The sequence below is a fragment of the Rosa rugosa genome, chromosome 1 (assembly GCF_958449725.1).
Source record: "Rosa rugosa chromosome 1, drRosRugo1.1, whole genome shotgun sequence".
In the NCBI taxonomy this organism is placed as follows: Eukaryota; Viridiplantae; Streptophyta; class Magnoliopsida; order Rosales; family Rosaceae; genus Rosa; species Rosa rugosa.
Window position 1 is genome coordinate 3,807,840 of NC_084820.1, and position 19,465 is coordinate 3,827,304.

The following is a 19,465-nucleotide window of genomic DNA, read 5'->3' on the forward strand; positions in this document are numbered from 1 at the left end:
GCTATATATAACTATTTTTAAAGCAAAATTCAACTCCAACAGACTAGCTATTGCCAAGTTAAATTTAGCTTTAGCTAAATTGGCTAGCTATATTTAGCTAGAGAATCATGCATAGCTAAAGCAAAAATTATATTCATCTCTCCTCTTTTATCCACATGTCAGTTTATGATTTGATAAAATATAGTATATTATTTATAAATAGCTACTACTGCTGGATTAAATCAATAGCTATATTTCACAATTTTAGCTATATTTAACTACAAAATAATTCCTACTGTTGAAGATGCTCTTACACCGTTACTTTTGAGTTGCTGTATGTACGATATACAAAGTGGAACCGAATACTATTATGAACTACTCAAGTCTTTACATATTTTTGCCCACAGAGGCTGGATTTGTGAATGATATGCAGGTAGGCTCCTGAATCCTGATATGATCCAAGACGAATGAATGATTTACAAAAGATTAGGGTTCAAATGGATGCAGGGTAAAAAAATGGTACCCCACATTTGTGTGGTAACTTTCTGTGGTCCGAGTTGTACCCAGCCCTGTTTTGCAGCTGGTTCTTCACATATAGCATCTGCTTGATGTATTCCATAGTGGTTTCAGTTTTAAGTTTTTACTTGGGGGAAATCTTCAAGTACCCGGAAAACTGCTGCTTGTGCTCGTAAGAATTATGAAGGCACACACAACAGAGAGTGAGAAGACAGACACCCAAGTGTTCTCTGTGTACATCTCCATTGCATCGGTGAGGTAAAATCGAGTACGGTTTTCAGCCCAGTTACGGATTCTGTCTGCTTCTGCAGCATATAAAGCCTTGCCCTGCAAGTCATACCACAAATCAGTTCTAGCTTCTTTCCAAGTATGCATGTTAGCAATCATTATATTGCACAGCAGCAAATTTATGAATGAAATGAGCAGTCTCAGCCTAAAGAATCACTCATGTAAAGTACTTTTTATCTATGGGGGTCAGCTAGACTCCAACTTATAAATAATGAGACACTGAACTAAGTTCCATATTTCCATATAATTGATAGGAATCAAGTTAAATCAAGGTCCAAGTTGATAGTAGGAATGAATAGTCTGCAGGATGCATTGAAGTTCAGAACTTGTTTGACTGAACTTAAGTATGCACCACTTCAGTAGGTATGACAGAAAGTATTAATCAGAGTTCATCTTCCTCAGCCAGTTTCCAATTCAGATGGTCAAAATGTATCGTAGAAGGTGAAAATATTGAAAATTACCTCGTCATCAAACCAGCGACCTCGTCGTAGCCATGCAGTTACTAGAGCAAGTAAGATTCTAGGTGGTGTCAAATAATTGATGGACTTCCCTGATCCCTTTACAACCCGCATCCGTGGAACTAAAGTTCTAGCTACTGTTTCGGGAAGCTCACATATGAAGTTAAACATTTGTTTATTTTTTAAACTGGATCCACTGCAAACAAACCGTAGAAAATTCATCAAATCCTAGCAAGAACAAAAATCATTTATACAGGAAGCAATGCGATCTGCACGATCAAACTCATAGAATGATGAGCCAGGGCTTGGAAAATTATTTTCTGAGTGGATGAGAAGTGCAATATCCTCCTACAGAAGTGAAACAAGAAATGAACCGGTGGAAAGAGTATCAGATCCAGTATTCCAGTGTACCTCAGAAGCAGATCAGTAAGCACCATCCCTGGAGATGCTGTATGCACTCCTACTTTAGACCGCTTGCACTCCTTTAAAAGTGATGATTGGAGCTGTCTCAGACCACACTTTGTTGACCCATAGCTAAAGGTTAAGAAGATAAAACAGCATAAGTACTAATTTCACCCAGAATAAGCAATTTTTACAGTTACAATGCAAAGGCACTCACACAGCTGTCAAAGGAGTACTTGATCCCCCAGAGCCAGCCCCATCCATATTGAAAATGTGCCCACCCTTAGGCTGATTTCTCATTATACGCATAGCTTCTCGAGTGCAGAGTATAGAACCCACCAGGTTTGTTGAGACAATCTAACACAAATAAGAAGGTATAGCCACATTAGTTGAACCAGTTTGAAATCATCATATTTCATCAGTGTAATGTCTTGACAGTCGGATTCAGCATATAGAAAACTCATGCTAACAGCAACATTAAATCAAGCAACCACAAGCATACAGTACATCAGGTTGCAGTTCAGTAATATGTAGTTATACCTGCTTAATGTCTTCATCACTAAACTGAAGCAAGGGTCTAAATCCTTTATTTGCACCAGCATTGTTTATCTGTCAAAAGCGCATACAAGTTAGATGGTATACATCTGATATTGCTAAATATTTGCAATCTGCATTATAATGAAATTTCCGGAATGAAGAGTCAGCTATAAAGTCTCCAAAACTCACCCAAATGTCAATAGAACCGAGCTCACTGATAGCAAAACTTGCCAGCTTCTGCACATCATCACCTTCGCAAACATCACAGGCTATGCCAACCACTTTTGCATGCGCCAGGTTATTCCTAGATGAGCTACCTGCATTGGCTATACCATCCTTTAGGTTTTCCTCAAGCTCTCTCACGGTTGCTTGTACAGACTCAAGGCTGCCTTAACAAAAATCAGTAACTGAGATGGCATTAGTAATATTTCGACCACCATAGTCCATACATGTTGATAAGTTTATGAATAGCCAATGATCCAAATCAAAAAACCACCTTCGAGAAGCAACAACCACGCGATCTCCAGAAAGAAGAAATTCCCGAGCAAGTGCTTTTCCAAGTCCCCTTGTACTGTACCAGCCAATAAATACAAGCAAAAACAACGTCAGGATCACAAATTGTTTCAAAGCAGGCAGGGAGAAGATAGAGAGGAGTGAATCTACCTTCCACTAATAACAACATTACGCGGACCAGCACGACAGTGCTCCTCTAAAACCAAATTAGATCCTATCATAGTCCCAATAATGATTCCTCCTAGCCAGCTATACCAAACTAGCGCATTCAACTGACTGTCTCCACCTTCAGAAAAGAATTTGCCAACAGTTAAGAGGGCCAATCACACATGGAAAACATTACATATAGAGACATATAATAAGAACACGTAGTTACTCGAACAAGTAACCAGCTTTCTAACCTGACAACTGAAACCCAATTGTTAGTATCACTCCGGTGCTCATCATGGTCACAATATACCTTCCAATTTGAACAGCAGCCTGATTGATTCATAGACGTAAAAATGCAAGGTTAAAATTTGAAAAATCCATCTCAAATCAAAATTTCATGTATGATATTAGTAAAAAAAAAAAAAAACTAGTACTACAAAATCTTGAGCTTATACTTTGAATACCCAACAGAACAAACACCTTGTAGTACTAGTACACCTTGAAGATTCAAACTTGACTAGTTTTCTTCCCCCCAAATAAAGATTAAACTCAAGCAAGTGGAAAACAACACCAGTAAAAAGATTACTTACCGAGGAGCAAACCTCCTCCACTTTAGCCACAGCCTTCTTGTACTCATCACTATGCCTAGACCTCAAACCCACGCCACCCAAAAGCGTAGACCCCAAAGATTTCCAAACCCCACTTCCCTTCTTCAACTTGACCTCACCTTCTTCCTTAGAATCTTCGGCCCTGAACGACCTGCAGTACTGTTTGGAGTACAACCCATTACGGCCAGAACCGGAGCGGCGAAGACCCGACCCGAAAACGACAGCTGGGCTGTGGAAGTTGAAGCGGTCTAGGCTTTGTGGGCATACGTGAAACCTTGCAACCATGGCCATTGGAGAGAGTTCAGGGACTGAAAGCTCATAAAATTTAAGGCTCCAATAATCTTTGCGGATTTCCGGGCTAAAAAATCATTTCTTTTTTTTGCTTTAAAAAAAAAAATGTGCAAGGAAAGCAACATTAAATAAGAAAATATCTCAAGTGTTTAGCTAAAGTTTGGAGTGAGAGAGAGAGCTGGAGGTCGGAGGTGTGTGATGACCACACGTTACGCAAACCTCATCTTGCATGTGATTGGATGGGTGGGTGGGTCTGTGTCATCGTGCCGGTTTTTGTGATGGTTGGATTTTGTGGGGGTGACGAAGATGAGGCTTGTACTCCTTAAACACTGGTTTGGTTTGAGTAATAGAATTGGTTAACCATCAAGGTCCGGATTCTGTAGGGTCCGGTTTGAAGTATTGGGCCTGTTCGTTTGTACGTCTCTTCATGATCTTTTGTACAAGCCCAACAAAGCTGCAAAAATTTTCCTCCAAAACATTTTTGCAGGGGCGATACAAAATATCTTTTGAAGTAGTTTTTATGGGAGAAGGAAATTACAAAGAGAAGTCTCTTGGTAACCTACACAAAGAAAATCAAAATTAAAAGTATTAAGGGCATTAAGAGAGGAGACTTCAAGTTCACGACTGATTTCAATTCACTGAGTGTCTCATTTTAGCCAAACAATCCACTATAAAGTTATATTTTCCAAGTATATCACTGAAGGATACTAGTTTAAAGCTTTGTACAAGTCATTTGTTGTCACCCGTAATTTGCTTAAGTCCCCAAGATATATTATAACCCTAAAGGAGCAAAATCGGGTGCTCTTTTGACCACTGAAAGTATCAATTTTCAATTTTGAAAAAGAAAAAAGAGAGAGAGAGAAGCACAAATCATTTGGGTGGGCAGGAGACTATCACTTCTGCTTGATATTGCTCATAACATTTTGGACATACTCGTGATACATTTATGTTGTTTTACGGATATGTTAAGAGAAGAGTTAGATCATTATACTTTGATATCGAGTATGAGAGTAAATACTCTTTAGTATCATACTGACATAAAGAGTATTCTTTTATAATCATTTACGACTAATAAAAAATAAACTAAAATCAGAATCAACAAGCTTCTTCAAAAATGCCAACTTTAAAAGATGAAGTGAAATGGAATCAAAACAAAAGATCAATGGAGTGAACGTTTTCAACAATAACATTTGTTACTAAATCCAGTAATCAACACGGCATGATGCATAGGAGTCTGGTTAGACGACCGGCCAACTTTGCAAAGGAACAAGTAAAAGAAGGTGGACGACAGCTTCTGCTTAGTTAGATCACGTGTTCCCAAGAATAAATGGCAAATTATTGTCTTATTTTGGTGCTAAATAATTGGGAATGGAATGAACTAACATGAACTCATTAGTCTAATCTACTATTCAAGTTAAACAACAGTTAAACGCACTGAAGTTCTTTCCTGGCACCATCCATGCAAGATCATTGGTGGGCTTCTGCACGTGCTTCATTTCTTTTTGGTTCGAACTTTCGGAGCCACTTTGGTGGAAAAAACATAATTAGAAATATTTTTGTGTTAATTTCGTTAATAACCAATATATAATAATATCATAGTCATGAAATTGCGATTGTTTTGAAAACTTTTATCCTATCTAAACCAAAAGAAATATTACAAACACATCATCAATTGAAAAAATATCAATCCATCGAGATCATACTTTTTTACCAAAAAACCATCTCTAAGACTCCAACAAGTAGTAGAGGCTGTATGCACAAGCAATGAGAGTACAAGTTCAATGTTTCATCCACATTTAAAATCTTATTAGAGTTTTTTGATAATTATAATAAAAAAATGAGAAATTATGTGTGCTACAGCTTACAAATAAATGAAAAGAAAAAGGAAAGAAATCTTACTGCATATACATAAATAAATTTTAATTTGATAAATATATAGCAAATTTCGAGCTAAAATTCCATTTTTGTTGCAAACTCGAGCTATACAGCTTTTGGCCAAAAATAATGATTGCAGAAAATAAACTCACAAACGCGGTGACACACACAATAGTTTAGAATTTAGACACACCCCCGAATCCTCTAAAATCTCTGCTCGTCTTTCTCTAATCATTTTCAACCTTCTTTCCTTTTTATTGGTTTTTAGAGGAAGACAGACCCAACATGCAGAGGAACCCAGATCAACGGTCACGATCCGCCAAGCCCACCACCATCCATGGCTACGCTCACTCCGGCGACCTTGCTGGGTTGCAGAAGCTGCTCCGGGAAAACCCAGCTCTGCTCAACGAAAGAAACGCCATTGTAAGATCTCCCTTCTGTTTTGGCATTTTGGGTACATTGGGTTGGTGCATTTCATGTTTTGTGTGTGTTTAATTTGGTGAATTGAATCTGTTTGATAATATTCTCATGTGGGATTTGGGTTCTTTGAGCTTGTTGTGCTGTTTTTCATGTGTTTATATGCTGGTGTTGTAATCAGTTGAGGAAAATTGGGACCTTCATTGCATTAAGGAAGGAAAGCATTGATCTTTTTCTTTGGTGAAATGTAATGTAGTGGGAATATAGTGAATTTTAAGTACCCTTTTATGTTTTTGAGCAGAAATTGGGCTGGATCTGCTGTGGAGGGTCCTCATAGCTAGCTAAACATGAGATCCTTAGTTCAAAGCATGAACCTTTCTCTGGCCAGTTCATAAGGTTTTGATACCGAGAAATGTTAGCGTAGAACGGAGTAAAAGAGACGAGAGTAGGACATTTTAAGGGCAGTTTGAAATAGATTTTATGAAAGAGGCTAGACAAGATCACTACAGTACAACCCCAATTCACTTATTTCTGAATAGATTGCTTTATTGCTGCATAGCAAAGGTACAGGATTTACTCAAGTGCGGCTTTGTGAAATATTAGAGTTGGTAAGGGTTGATGACACAGTGAGAGAGTTGGATGAGTTGATTTAGTCATATGTCAAAAACAAAATATAAATCTGCAGAAAACAAAATAGACTTAACCGATTAGCATTCAATCATATAGTATAAGAATTACTTTCTGCTCATCATGTGGTTACGCTTGAACATGAATAATTTGGTAAGGTGTCTTTATTCTTTGACAGCATCCATTGTTCCCTAAATGCAGATGGTACAAACTCCACTTCATGTTTCTGCTGGTAATAATAGGTCTGACATAGTTAAATTTCTTCTCGATTGGCAAGGGCCGGAAAAGGTTGAGTTGGAAGCCAGAAACATGGTAGGTATTTGTTTTCTTTCAGCAGGATTTGTATGACATAAATCTTTCTGAAAGTGAAATTTAAAATTAAAAGTTGTTATATGCTAACTTGATAGATATTTATTTTATTTATGGGTTTCACCAACGTGTTGAGCTTTGCAGTATGGTGAAACACCATTACACATGGCAGCAAAGAATGGATGCAATGATGCTGCAAAGTTGCTTCTTGTCCATGGTGCTTTTATTGAAGCCAAAGCAAATGTGAGTTCTTTTCACCTGAATTTATGGTTAGTGTGAGACTATTAAGTCAATGTGCTAGTCTCATTTTAAAAGTTCTTTCTCCTTTTGTCCATGCAGAATGGAATGACACCATTACACCTTGCTGTTTGGCATTCACTTCGAGCTGAAGATTTCTCAACTGTTAAAACATTACTTGAGAACAATGCTGATTGCAGTGCCAAGGACGATGTATTGTTCATTGCATTTACTTACAGTTTTAATTTATTCTAATTAACACCTAAATTAATGCTTTGATATTACCTTTAAATTGTAGGAGGGCATGACTCCTTTAAATCACCTTTCAAAAGGCCGTGAAACTGAAAAGTTGCGGGAACTATTACAGTGGCACCTTGAAGAGCAGACAAAAAAAAGGGCAATTCAAGCATGCAGTGAAACTAAAGCTAAGATGGATGAACTTGAAAATGAATTATCAAATATAGTTGGTTTGCAAGAGCTCAAATTACAACTACGCAAGTGGGCAAAAGGGATGCTTTTGGATGAGAGGCGTAAGGCCCTTGGTCTCAAAGTTGGCGTAAGGAGACCCCCTCATATGGCCTTTCTTGGCAATCCTGGAACAGGTAAGCAGTGCCAACTGGGTCTTGCAATGTGTGGATCTTAAATAACAATACTTCTTGTTGGGTCATCATTATGTTAATAGTTGTTATCAACAGGTAAGACCATGGTAGCTCGTATTCTTGGAAGATTACTTTATATGGTGGGAATTCTACCTACTGACAAAGTAACTGAAGTACAGCGGACAGATTTGGTTGGGGAATTTGTTGGTCATACGGGACCAAAAACTAGGAGGAAGGTAAAATTTATGCTTTATGAAAGTATTTGCTGTTCTACTTTACACTGTGACACAACTAATTACGAAAGTTCTTCACAGATTAAGGATGCAGAGGGAGGAATTCTTTTTGTAGATGAAGCTTATCGACTGATACCTATGCAGAAGGCAGATGATAAAGACTATGGGTTGGAAGCATTGGAAGAAATCATGTCTGTCATGGACAGTGGAAAGATCGTAGTCATATTTGCTGGATATAGTGAACCAATGAAACGTGTAATTGCTTCGAATGAAGGTTTCTGCAGACGTGTGACCAAGTTTTTCAACTTTAGTGACTTCAGTCCTGAAGATCTAGCAAAGATTCTTCATCTCAAGATGAATAATCAAACAGAGGAGAGCATGTTGTATGGATTTAAGCTACATTCTTTTTGCAGTTTAGAAGCCATTGCAGAACTGATTCAAAGAGGAGCAACAGAAAAGCAGTGTAAGGAGATGAATGGAGGTTTAGTGGATACAATGTTAGTTAATGCTAGAGAGAATTTGGACCTTAGGCTCAATTTTGATTGTATAGACACAGAAGAACTTAGAACAATCACCTTAGAGGATTTACAAGCAGGCCTTCAGATTTTGTCACAATGAGACGGCAGGTTTGGGATAAATTAAGTAATACAAGATGAAAAAGGTTGTAAGATCTTTATGCCAGACGAGCTTTACAGGTTTTGCTCAGATTGATTTGAATTTGTTTCTCCAGCTCCCCTATCCATTTCTTTCTACATGAGGTTCTGCTCACTTCACTGCTGGTGCAGTGCTTGGACTATTGCAGAAGCCTATTCTATTCTTGTGATTTATTACTTCTGGGCAGTTATTGATGTAATTGGTATTCTTTGTGTTAGTGGAAATCCATTGTACTGTATTCTTGCTTTTGTATCACCAATTCTTCTGTTCATGTATGAATTAGTTTCTGCAACTCTGGAATCATTCTATACCAATAATTCACTATATTGTTTATCACTTTGTAAATTACTCTTCTAAGATCTGTTCACTGATTTCTAAGAAAAGTAATACATTGTAACAAGTAATTATTTTGTATACATTCGCTTTATCTCTGTTCAGAATATCACCCTACGATGTAGTATCGTTGGCAGTAATTAGAGTTATTGACTATGAACACTAAATCCTTGCCGCCTTACATTTTATTTTAAACAATGACGATATATATATATATATATATATATATATATATATATATATATATTTTGGGATAATGACCATTTACATAATTTTAGGATAAAAATTGCCCACTTACCCAAACACTCTAAGAGATTGCCCACTTACTCAAACACTCTAAGAGATTATTTCCCTAATACCCAATTAATTATTTTTTTATTTCTTTTTATTAATTTTTGGGACATTTTTGCCCTCTCCTTCTTTGTCACTTAGAGAGAGAAGTCAACGGAAACCTTTGCTGGACTCCGGTGACCATTGGCCGGGCGAGGACTCCGGTGACCAGAATCCGGCGACGGTCACCCCGGAATCCCGAATCCGGTTACCGGATTCTGGCGTCTGAATTTATTGCCCCCTAATAATACCCAGTAACCATATTATTGCCCCTCAATAATCATATTATTGGCCCCCAATAATCATATTATTGCCCCCCAATAACATTTTTATTAGGGATCAATAATTATTGGCCCCCAATAATCATATTATTGCCCCCAATAACATTTTTATTAGGGATCAATAATTAGTGAAAAATGAAGATGTTTTTAATTTTGAAAGTTTTAGTAGGTTTATCCCAATAAATAATCTTATTATTGCCCCCCAATAATCTTTTTACTGCCGCCCAATAATCTCATTATTATCTTCTAATAATCGTTTTATTGCCCACTAATGATGTTGTTACTGCTGGCTCTTGGGCTTTATGAAATTTCTCATTCAATGGAAAAAAGAAAAAGAAAAAAATCGTAAAAGACAACACCCAGTTGATACGCAACGTCTGATCTCCCTTTTCTTATCTAATTAAGCTGACTAGCTGAGGGCCCAGACTTCTTCTGCACATGGTAATTGCCCAGGAGATATTATCATGGTAGCAGACGAAAGTCTTTGGTTTGGCAATCGTGGGTTTCATTACTTTTCTTCAACTCCATCCTCCCAGAAGATTATGATTCACCAGTTTCATCCGCCGCCGCTCAAAACGTCGCCATCTATGGCATTCCCCAACCAACAAGTACCCGATCTCCGACGAGCCTCGTCTCCCGCGGCTTCTTCCTCCACCGCACCACCGCCGACCTCAACCTCAACCACCTTAACAACGTCTTTTGTTTGGGTAATTGATGAATCCACCGCTAGCCCTTTGCATCACCATAATTGACTAATATCCAGAGACATCGATTGGAGTTGCGAAGCCATGCTCCAGCAACATCTCGGAAGGAGGCAGCACAATCAGATCTTTCGATTTGGCACCGAAGATCAAAAAGGGAAATGGAGACTCTGTTAGGCTTTTAGAAATCGTTCCCGGCGCAGCCATCCAGACGTATTTTCGGAGGAAGGAGATGTAGGAGGTCGTGGTACATATGAGTCACCGGAGGTCCGTGTTAGTGAGAGAGAGAGAGAGAGTCGGCGGCGTCCAGAATAGGATAAGAGAGAGACATGCTTGTAATTTTATAATTGGGTTTGTCTAAAACAGTCTTTTCACTAGTATATGGGGGTAAGTGGGCACATTAATCTCTTATTGGAGTAAGTGAGTTCATGTTAGCCCAAAATTTGGGCATTTGGTCAAAACCCCATATTTTTTTTATCGGGGATGAGGTAACAAGTCATCTCAATCACGTAGCACACTTACCTAGTTAGTATTCAGACCGAGATCCACGAGAGTATCCTAGTAAAGATACTAATTTTTTTTAATTTTTTAATTTTTTTTATTGGTGTGACATAGCAAGCCACATCGGTTAACATAAGTGAGTTAGTAACACATCCATCTAGTCAGTTTTTCAACCGAGGTCCACGAGGATATCTCAGCAAAACCATACTAATCCCACGCTACAGACGCACACCCCAAAACCCCTCGAACGTACTGGCCTCAAACTGGTGAAAGTTGAGACTCGAACGCTAGATATGAGAGGTTCCACACTAAGCCGCTCGACTAACCTTACCACACCAGGTAGTTAACAATGACGATGTGGAAACGACGAAAAAAATATTGCCGTAAGAATAGATTTAGCCCATTGGGCCTGGCGGCCCATCAGAGACCATATCTGGTTCAGTGTGCTCCATTTTCAGCAGACGCAAAACCCTCTCAAAATCTCAGCAAACTCCATCAGCACCAGTTTTCAGACCAAAATGGGAAAGAAACGCAAATTAGGGCAACGCGAAGCAGCGCAGTCGCAAGTGGCGGAGCCGATCGTTATCTCAGTTGACGACGCCGGAAAGCCTCTCGAACCGTTGAAAGAGATCGGATTAATACAAGCGAATGTGCTCTCAAACCCTAATGAGGTCGCAGTAAACGCCGCAGAACATCCCGGGGAAAATCCTCCGGTGCCGGAGATTGAAGGGAAATCCGAAGCAGTGGAGCCGAGAAAGAAGAAGAAGAAGAAGAAGCACAAGCCGATTGATACCTGTGTCGACGTCGCCGGAAAACCTTTAGAACCGTTAAAAGAGGTCGGATTGATGCAAGCAAATCCGGCGGAGCTTCCGCCCACAAATCCAACGATTGAAGCAAAATCCGGAGCAGAACTGAGCTCAAATCCGGTTCCGGAGATTGAAGCAAAACCAGCGGAGCTGCCGCCCCTAAATACAGTGACAAAGGATGGAGTGATATCCGAAGAGCAGAGGATGAATCCGGATCCAAATGTTGAAGCAAAAACTGGAACCGAAGAGGTGACAGTGAAAAAGAAGAAGAAGAAGAAGAAGCAGAAGCTAATGGAGAGTCAGAGCACAGTGACAACTTGTGTTGATAATGTGGAGAAAAATGGTGAGGCGAAAATCGACGAAGAAGATGTGCCACTAAAAATGAAGAAGAAGAAGAACAAAAATCAGAAGCTGGGGGAGATGCCGGGCACAGTCATAACTTGTGTTGATGATGTGGAGAAAAATGGTGAGGCGAAAATCGACGAAGAAGATGTGCCACTAAAAAAGAAGAAGAACAAGAACAAAAAGCAGAAGCTGGGGGAGATGCCGGGCACAGTCATAACTTGTGTTGATAATGTGGAGAAAAATGGTGAGGCGAAAATCGACGAAGAAGATGTGCCACTAAAAAAGAAGAAGAAGAAGAACAAAAAGCAGAAGCTGGGGGAGATGCCGGGCACAGTCATAACTTGTGTTGATGATGTGGAGAAAAATGGTGAGGCGAAAATCGACGAAGAAGATGTGCCACTAAAAAAGAAGAAGAACAAGAACAAAAAGCAGAAGCTGGGGGAGATGCCGGGCACAGTCATAACTTGTGTTGATAATGTGGAGAAAAATGGTGAGGCGAAAATCGACGAAGAAGATGTGCCACTAAAAAAGAAGAAGAAGAAGAACAAAAAGCAGAAGCTGGGGGAGATGCCGGGCACAGTCATAACTTGTGTTGATGATGTGGAGAAAAATGGTGAGGCGAAAATCGACGAAGAAGATGTGCCACTAAAAAAGAAGAAGAAGAAGAACAAAAAGCAGAAGCTGGGGGAGATGCCGGGCACAGTCATAACTTGTGTTGATGATGTGGAGAAAAATGGTGAGGCGAGAGTCGATGGGCAGCTTCGAAAGGCAGGGCCAGTAGTAACAGAGGTGAAGGGGGCGGAGGGCACAGTCACAGCTTGTGTTAATGCTGAAGGGAAAATCAGTGAAGGGGGTGAAGTAGCTGAGCAAGTGACAATGCCGGGGCTAATACAGGCAGTTGGAGTAGTGGAGAATAAGAAGAGTAAGAAGAGGAAAAGGAAAGGGAACAAGGAGATGGAGAGCACAAGCATTGCTTGTGTTAATGCTGGAAAAAATGTAGAGCTGCTCCCTAATCCGTTGCCAAATGTGGAAGCAAAGCCCGGGGAGGTGACCCCAAATGCAGATGTGGAAGGGGAATGTAAGAAGGGGAAAAGAAAGAAGAAGGACAAAAGAAAAGGAGCTGAGGAGAAACCAATCAAACAACATGTTGAAGTGAGTGATCTAATTTATCTGCAATTTTGTTTATTAGTAAGTTGATTATAATTGCGAGTCTTATAAGCTAAGGATTGTCTAATGGGCGTATTCTGTGGAGTTCGCTTTGTTTAATCATGGAAAAGTAGGAGTGTGTTTAAATCAATTTCGAGTTTTTCTTCTTGTTTGAGGAAGTTGATTAATTGGAAAGGTTTTGGGGACGGGGTAGTTGTCTAGTGATTAGTTAGTGATGTTTCTGTGTTGATGTGTTGCTTGCAGGTATGTGTGATATGTCGAGGAAAAGGGCATATCATCTCGACTTGCCCTCTGCTGAGTAATACGACCCAAAAAAGTAACAAGATATCTGGAAATAAGCTTTCTGAGTGCCCTCAGCCTCTTCAAGACGGTAATTCGTTCTTTTATTAATATCGTCAATTTATGTGCAGTTGGTTCGGGCTTTAGTTGCTTTGTGCCAATGATCATTGTTGTGTGATATCTCAATCCTAATAAGTTTGTCTGGTGATAACTTCTGAGTAATGCATCTTTTTGAAGTGCCCTTTTGTTCTATGCAACTACATGCATTTGAAGTTTACATGAACATGTAAGCCTGTAAGGGTACAATGCAGGAAACTGGTTGGATTAATGTGACAGGATTCTCAAATTTGGGGACAAGATTTTGGTTATTAACTCAAAGACAGTGCTAGTATATAGCCTCTTCCCCCTACAATCTGTTTTGTTTTTATCTGTCAAACTACATTGATGCCCTTGGGATATTGCAATGATGTTTATCATGTTTCTGACAAGTATCAGTACTCCCCCTGTCAAAATATGAATAGTTGTGTTTTTAAAGATAGGGTTCAAACTTTAGTGCAGGTTTGAGTCTTGTAGAATGGATCTATATGGAGAGATTAACTGTACAACAGATGCAGAAAACATTTTCCCCTTGCATATAAATAGAGGTTCTTATTGTTACTTTCACATATATGAGGTTGGTATAGTCAGTTTTTATATATTGAAAATTCAGATGTCGAGCAGGATATGGATAGACCAGAGTGCTAAATGCGTGATGATTTCAGATCTCCCTCAACTTCCTCATATTTCTAACATTTGTGATAATAGTTGCTTTCTGAACCAATCTGATTAAGACATGACAATAAGGATGGTGATAATATGGGTGCTTGCTTTATCTGATCCTTGGCATGGTACTAAGTTTTGTGCTTTCTAATTCTTAGAGGAAATGAAGAGTGGGGAAGCGGAGAAGTTGCTTGTCTGTCCTCCTGATGATACTTTGATGCAAGATAAGTCATCTGATCGTAAAGAAGGTGAGTCCATTGTGAAGAATGGCGAAGAGGAGAAGTTTATTGGCTGTCCTCCTGTGGATGCCTTGATGAAAGAAGAAACATCCGGGGGTAAAGAAGATGAGTCCACTGTGAAGAATGCCGAAGAAAGCAGTTGTACTCCTGAGGATATTTTCATGAAAGACGAGAAATCTGACGACAAAGAAGATGAGACTTTCGTTAAAGTTGATTCTGCTTCTCATCCAGAAGAAAGTTATGTTAAACCAATGATTGAACAGGGCCCTGAGGTAGTATATCCTGTTGCATGATGATTTTTGTAAGATGAATTTCTTGGCATTCCATTTTTGTTTATGATTGCAGCAGGCCAAAATATCTTTGCTTAATTTTGAAAGTTGAAACGTCCCCGAATCAACTCTCACCAGGAATTTTGTTAGAGTAGTTTATAGTTTATACATGACCAAAGACCATGAGTGTGGTTCTGAAATTGAAGACCATTCAAATTGAAATTCTATTTCAACGTGTTTTTTTTTCTTTTTCTTGGTAAGCATGTCTTTGCGTGTTCTCTATATAGCACTTGCCAACAAGCATTGCTCAGATGTGATGGATAGATGTCAAGAGTGTTGGTATGAAGTTGTATTCTTTTCAAACTAAAAATCTTTTTTTAGTGTCCTTTTTTTAGCACTTGCCAACAAGCATTGCTCAGATGTGATGGATATATGTCAAGAGTTTTGGTATGAAGTTGTATTCTTTTCAAACTAAAATTCTTTTTTTAGCGTCCTTTTTGGAGATTAAGATGAATGAAAAAGAAAGGCATTTGATAAAATTTCTCGAGTTTTCTTTTTTTTCTTTTGGTTGTTATTGTTTTTGGTTCTCTCAAGTCCTCCACAGTTTACACTTCATACTAATGAGTAACTTTCTCCACCAAATTTCTCTAAGTTTGAACTCAAATTATAAAGTAACGTCGTAATCTTAATCATTCATTATAAGTTGTTTGGTCATCGAAATATATCAAACATATCCCTACCCTCAAAGGGCATGGCCGGACTATTGACAAACAACCTAATATGGGGTTAGCTCAAGCACCTTGGAAGAAATCCAAAAAGAAAAAATCTCCCAAAATAGATTTTTATTATTTAATACAATGAAAAGAATATTGAAAAAAAAAAAACCGGCAAGACGGTTCACTCCACTGAAAAGCCTCATTTCAGTCATTTGTTTATCCAAACACCCCATCTGTGTGTGTGTGGAGAGCAAGAATGGTGTCAACAATTCTCTCACCCACATCCTCATTTCCCTCCAATTCCAACCCTTACTCTGATGCCTCTTCCACCTCTACCAGCTTCAACAAATCCAGACTACCCTTTGAACCTTCCAGAAGAACCCTTCAACTTCCCAAATCCCTAAAGCTACTTCCTTTCAGGGCCTCTGTTGGCCCAATTGAGGATGGCTCAGCTGAGCAGTTTTTGCAGAACAATTCTATTGGGGACTTCATGAGGTTCAAGACTGGCGTTGATGGAGGCACTGGGGAGTTGCAGACTGCTGTTGTTAGCTACAAGAAGAAGTTCCCTTGGTCTCTTTTGAAGCCTTTTCTTCAGGTATTGCTTTGTAAAGTTTGAGTCTTTGGTGTGTTTTGTTATTGGGTTTTTGTTTCTGATTACTGGGTTTTGTTCTTCTTTGGTGTTGTAGGTTGATTTGGTTTCCACAATTCACATAGCGGATAAAGAGTAAGTTACTGACTATATTGCTTGTGCTTTTAGTAATACGGCAGTTATGTATTTGTGATGGGAAGTGTTTGGTAAGTTTTTCTAGCCTGAAATGGTGCAAAATGTGATGTTTTGAAGCCCCTGTTAACCCTTGTTTTGGAAGCTGTGAATGTAACTTACAAGCTAAAGCCTTTTGCTCTCAACTGAGCTGAAAGTCTAAGGTGTCGTTGAAAAAAGTAGGAGTGATTTAGTGAGCTAGGTAAATGCACTGTTTGCTAGCTTTAAGGGAGATGGCCTTTAGAAAATGACGGCTAATGAAATGCCAAGAACACAAATGGGGAAACTTTATGTGCTTTAACCAATATAAGTGGAAATCGGTTGTCCCAGATATAAAAAGATTGATGATCTTAAATACCATGTCCAGGTACTTTTCCACCCTCCAAAAGGAGCTCGAGTCCTATGATGCTGTTCTTTTTGAGATGGTGACCAGCAGGGAGAGTTTGGAGAATAGAAGAAACCTTGCTGCCACAAGAAGACTCAAAGTCAAAAGTCCACGCTCAAGAAGCTTTAACATTCTGGGATGCATTCAGCGGCAGATGGCTCGTTCTCTGACGCTTGATTTCCAGTTAGACTGTATGGATTATGAGTCTGAGAAATGGTACCATGCAGATCTCGACTTCGAGACTTTCAAGTTGCTTCAGGTTCAATTGTCTATGTTCCCTATCTTGTTGATAAGTACAAGTAGTATATTTGATATGATAAACTTCTATATCTTTCTCTTCCATCATTATATGGTGTTAGTGTAATAACCATTATCGTTTCTTTCAGGATGAAAAAGGTGAAAGCTTCTTCAGCTTTGCAAGGGATATGACAATTAGATCCACGAAAGCTATGATGCAACCTGAAATTCCAGAAGACCTTGATCCTTGGAGATCTAAGCTTTTATGGGCCTCACGTGTGCTTCCGATGCCACTTGTTGGCCTCCTCATTATTGGAGGTGTTTGTGCAGACACAGGCAGCCGGCCATCAGAATTCCCAGAACTAGAAGCCTTATCCAGGCTTGATTTTGGTGGTGCAATGAAGGTCTTCTTGGCCAAAAGACTAACATCGGAGTAAGTGCTAGTCAAAGTTTTGATAACTAATCTTAAGGGTCTGGCTTAGCATTTTGGGTTGGTTCAAAGTTTCTTCAAATTTCAGAACTCAAAACTGACTTGGAGCATATTGCTTGTTAAAGATTCACACAGGCGACAGCTGATGTAGAAGAGAGTTCTGTGATCATTGGTGAGAGAAACAGAGCTGCCATGGAGGCTCTCACAAAAGCAATTGACGACGGGCACAATAGGATTGCAATATTATACGGAGGTGGTCACATGCCTGATCTAGGAAGGAGATTACAAGAGTTGGACCTGATCCCTTCTCGGGCGCAGTGGGTAACGGCGTGGTCCATAAAGAAGAGGAATTTTAACAGCAATTCCCTTCCATTTCTGAAGACAATGGCTGAAGTTTCAGGTTGGCCTTTGAATCGCTACCAGACTTTGGCATTGCTCATATTTTCGTCGGTGCTTGCAATAGATCTCTGGTTCTGGGAGCTCTTTTTTGGCACTGCTGTCGACTTTTTCTCTCTAGTTGGTTCACAGATTTCCCAGTATGTTGATAATCCACATATGATCTTATAGAATAGTCTCCCAAAGCCAACACCATTGCTATAAGTAATTCTTTATATGTAAATAGTAAACATCTCTCATTGAACTGGTGTAAATTTTGGCCAGGCCAACAGTGTATGGAAAGAAATGCACTTCATGTCACTCAACATTTCATCTTTCTTGTAAAATTCTACTATTAATATAATAAATGGAACCGGGCGTGGGGATGAGTCTCTCAGCTAGGCTCGGTTCCAAACCCCTTTCAAAAAAACATTTCATCTTTCTTGTAATCTGGTTTTGGGTACAAACTATTATGCAGAATACTGAACAGAAAATGTAAACATTGTCATTCTGGACCTCCTAAGTACTAGTTTTAGCCAAAGCTGAGAAGCTTATGATTTGCTCATGATAGATAGCCCCTCTTCTTTCTTGGAGCTGCCTCAGTACCTTCATTCACAAACAACATACAAATGAAATAGATCATAATAGGCTTTGCAAACTGTAACTGTTTGGTTTTGAAGAAGATTTACTACTCAAAATTCTTTTTCATACCTTCTCTGAAGTTGAACTTGAATCTAACCGCGACATGACTGACGAAGGTACCTCATTCTACCAGTACCTGTAGTCTTTCTCCGAATCGCCTTCACGCTCCAGTTATCTATTTGGTTCACGTAACAATCAACACAAATCAAAACCAAGACCTTCAACTTTGGAATTGAAAACTTAAGCACAAGTTGAAAACAGAGGAAGCAGAAGTGTAGAGAAAAGAGTTTGACATTTTCTGATACGGCTGGCGGGGTAGCCGCAAGAGGCGCAACGACTCTTCTGAAGATGAAAGCTCCGACGGCCGCACCGCATGCAGAGAGTGTGGCTCCAAAGAGTTTGCCAAAGGTTCCAGTCCCCTTCCCCTGTTTCGTTCAGAGTAAAACAACAACTAGACGAAAAGTTCCAATCTTTATGGAGAGCACAAGAATTTCATAATGCATATTTGAAAATTGTAGATAGAGAAGCTTACCATGTTTGGAAATGTGATTCAGTTGCAGAAACAAGTACCGAGAGGTTTTGCGATACAGAGTTCAGGACTTGACGGTGTAGGGTTCTTATTATTATGCTTTTGAAATTTGTTTACCGAAATGCCCTCATCGTCCTCCCAAAATGACATGATGTTATGGACTTATGGCTCTGTTTTAGCATGACAACGGAGAAGATCGAGTAAGCCCTTTGGTGGCGATCAGCCACTGGCCGGTGAGTTCCAGGTGGGTTTTTTTTTTTTTAATTTTTTTTTTTTAAATTTCAGTTCATTTCGGACCATTCCCATGAGTATTATTAATCATATTGTCCTCTGTCAATAATGAAAAGAAACAAATGGGGTCCTTGGTTGCTTGTTAGCTATGTTGTATCTTAATCTAATGAAGAAGATAAGCAGCATTGTTTCAACGTGCTCCACCGTGTTTGGCTCCTCTGCTATTGGTTACAAAAAGACAAACAACTAAATGATATGAGATACCCGATTCCAATTTGTATACCCATGTTGGTTCTTATCTTTGGTTTATTTAGTAGCTGTATATTTATATATGTATATTATACAGAATTGAATGATGTAGGAGGTGGTGTTGAACAGTTTAAGTCGGAGCTAGGGTTCAAAATCTGACGCATTTGATAGTATCTTTGCCTGAAAGAGAAACATTGAAATATAGATC

At 39.2% G+C, this 19,465-nt stretch overlaps 4 protein-coding genes and 1 long non-coding RNA gene across 8 annotated transcripts; 3 read left to right on the top strand and 2 right to left on the bottom strand.

Moving 5' to 3' along the window:
• Nucleotides 1–318: 318 nt before the first annotated feature.
• Nucleotides 319–3,845, bottom strand: LOC133711249 (probable chlorophyll(ide) b reductase NYC1, chloroplastic). The gene is made up of 10 exons (XM_062137404.1): nucleotides 3,434–3,845; nucleotides 3,095–3,173; nucleotides 2,844–2,979; nucleotides 2,677–2,751; nucleotides 2,370–2,565; nucleotides 2,184–2,252; nucleotides 1,861–2,000; nucleotides 1,653–1,775; nucleotides 1,245–1,437; nucleotides 319–822 (listed from the first exon to the last, which is right to left on the bottom strand). The coding sequence occupies exons 1-10, from the start codon at nucleotides 3,740–3,742 to the stop codon at nucleotides 637–639; spliced, it is 1,506 nt and encodes a 501-aa protein (XP_061993388.1). The 5' UTR covers nucleotides 3,743–3,845; the 3' UTR covers nucleotides 319–636.
• A 1,869-nt stretch (nucleotides 3,846–5,714) lies between these two features.
• LOC133711257 (protein CfxQ homolog) lies at nucleotides 5,715–9,038 on the top strand. 2 transcript variants are annotated; one of them, XM_062137410.1, is made up of 7 exons: nucleotides 5,715–6,040; nucleotides 6,863–6,973; nucleotides 7,115–7,213; nucleotides 7,310–7,420; nucleotides 7,506–7,809; nucleotides 7,903–8,042; nucleotides 8,121–9,038. In XM_062137410.1, exons 1-7 carry the CDS (start codon nucleotides 5,903–5,905, stop codon nucleotides 8,655–8,657), a joined length of 1,440 nt encoding a protein of 479 aa, XP_061993394.1. In that variant the 5' UTR covers nucleotides 5,715–5,902; the 3' UTR covers nucleotides 8,658–9,038. The 2 variants fall into 2 exon arrangements, with proteins under 2 accessions (XP_061993394.1, XP_061993398.1); XM_062137414.1 differs by having other exon boundaries at nucleotides 5,900–6,040; nucleotides 6,840–6,973.
• An 872-nt stretch (nucleotides 9,039–9,910) lies between these two features.
• On the top strand, nucleotides 9,911–14,938 carry LOC133711269 (uncharacterized). The gene is made up of 3 exons (XM_062137421.1): nucleotides 9,911–13,142; nucleotides 13,401–13,527; nucleotides 14,354–14,938. The coding sequence occupies exons 1-3, from the start codon at nucleotides 11,358–11,360 to the stop codon at nucleotides 14,725–14,727; spliced, it is 2,286 nt and encodes a 761-aa protein (XP_061993405.1). The 5' UTR covers nucleotides 9,911–11,357; the 3' UTR covers nucleotides 14,728–14,938.
• A 632-nt stretch (nucleotides 14,939–15,570) lies between these two features.
• LOC133711274 (uncharacterized) lies at nucleotides 15,571–17,932 on the top strand. The gene is made up of 5 exons (XM_062137426.1): nucleotides 15,571–16,014; nucleotides 16,106–16,143; nucleotides 16,547–16,823; nucleotides 16,951–17,234; nucleotides 17,357–17,932. The coding sequence occupies exons 1-5, from the start codon at nucleotides 15,676–15,678 to the stop codon at nucleotides 17,796–17,798; spliced, it is 1,380 nt and encodes a 459-aa protein (XP_061993410.1). The 5' UTR covers nucleotides 15,571–15,675; the 3' UTR covers nucleotides 17,799–17,932.
• Nucleotides 17,933–18,067: 135 nt separating this feature from the next.
• On the bottom strand, nucleotides 18,068–19,026 carry LOC133711283 (uncharacterized). 3 transcript variants are annotated; one of them, XR_009847068.1, is made up of 4 exons: nucleotides 18,781–19,026; nucleotides 18,542–18,673; nucleotides 18,318–18,423; nucleotides 18,068–18,212 (listed from the first exon to the last, which is right to left on the bottom strand). It is a non-coding gene; the product is annotated as an uncharacterized LOC133711283 (long non-coding RNA). The 3 variants fall into 3 exon arrangements; XR_009847067.1 differs by having other exon boundaries at nucleotides 18,542–18,699; XR_009847066.1 differs by having other exon boundaries at nucleotides 18,542–19,026.
• Nucleotides 19,027–19,465: the final 439 nt, after the last annotated feature.

Coding starts and splice junctions, on each gene's coding strand:
- LOC133711257 (XM_062137410.1), top strand. CDS start 5,903: ATGCAGAGGAACCCAGATCAACGGTCACGATCCGCCAAGCCCACCACC. Junction 6,974..7,114: donor AGTTGGAAGCCAGAAACATG/GTAGGTATTTGT, acceptor TGAGCTTTGCAG/TATGGTGAAACACCATTACA. Junction 7,421..7,505: donor ATTGCAGTGCCAAGGACGAT/GTATTGTTCATT, acceptor TTTAAATTGTAG/GAGGGCATGACTCCTTTAAA.
- LOC133711269 (XM_062137421.1), top strand. CDS start 11,358: ATGGGAAAGAAACGCAAATTAGGGCAACGCGAAGCAGCGCAGTCGCAA. Junction 13,143..13,400: donor CAATCAAACAACATGTTGAA/GTGAGTGATCTA, acceptor TGTTGCTTGCAG/GTATGTGTGATATGTCGAGG. Junction 13,528..14,353: donor CCCTCAGCCTCTTCAAGACG/GTAATTCGTTCT, acceptor TCTAATTCTTAG/AGGAAATGAAGAGTGGGGAA.
- LOC133711274 (XM_062137426.1), top strand. CDS start 15,676: ATGGTGTCAACAATTCTCTCACCCACATCCTCATTTCCCTCCAATTCC. Junction 16,015..16,105: donor TTTTGAAGCCTTTTCTTCAG/GTATTGCTTTGT, acceptor TTGGTGTTGTAG/GTTGATTTGGTTTCCACAAT. Junction 17,235..17,356: donor GCCAAAAGACTAACATCGGA/GTAAGTGCTAGT, acceptor TGCTTGTTAAAG/ATTCACACAGGCGACAGCTG.
- LOC133711249 (XM_062137404.1), bottom strand. CDS start 3,742: ATGGCCATGGTTGCAAGGTTTCACGTATGCCCACAAAGCCTAGACCGC. Junction 2,752..2,843: donor AATGTTGTTATTAGTGGAAG/GTAGATTCACTC, acceptor TGGCTGGTACAG/TACAAGGGGACTTGGAAAAG. Junction 1,776..1,860: donor AGTACTCCTTTGACAGCTGT/GTGAGTGCCTTT, acceptor CTTAACCTTTAG/CTATGGGTCAACAAAGTGTG.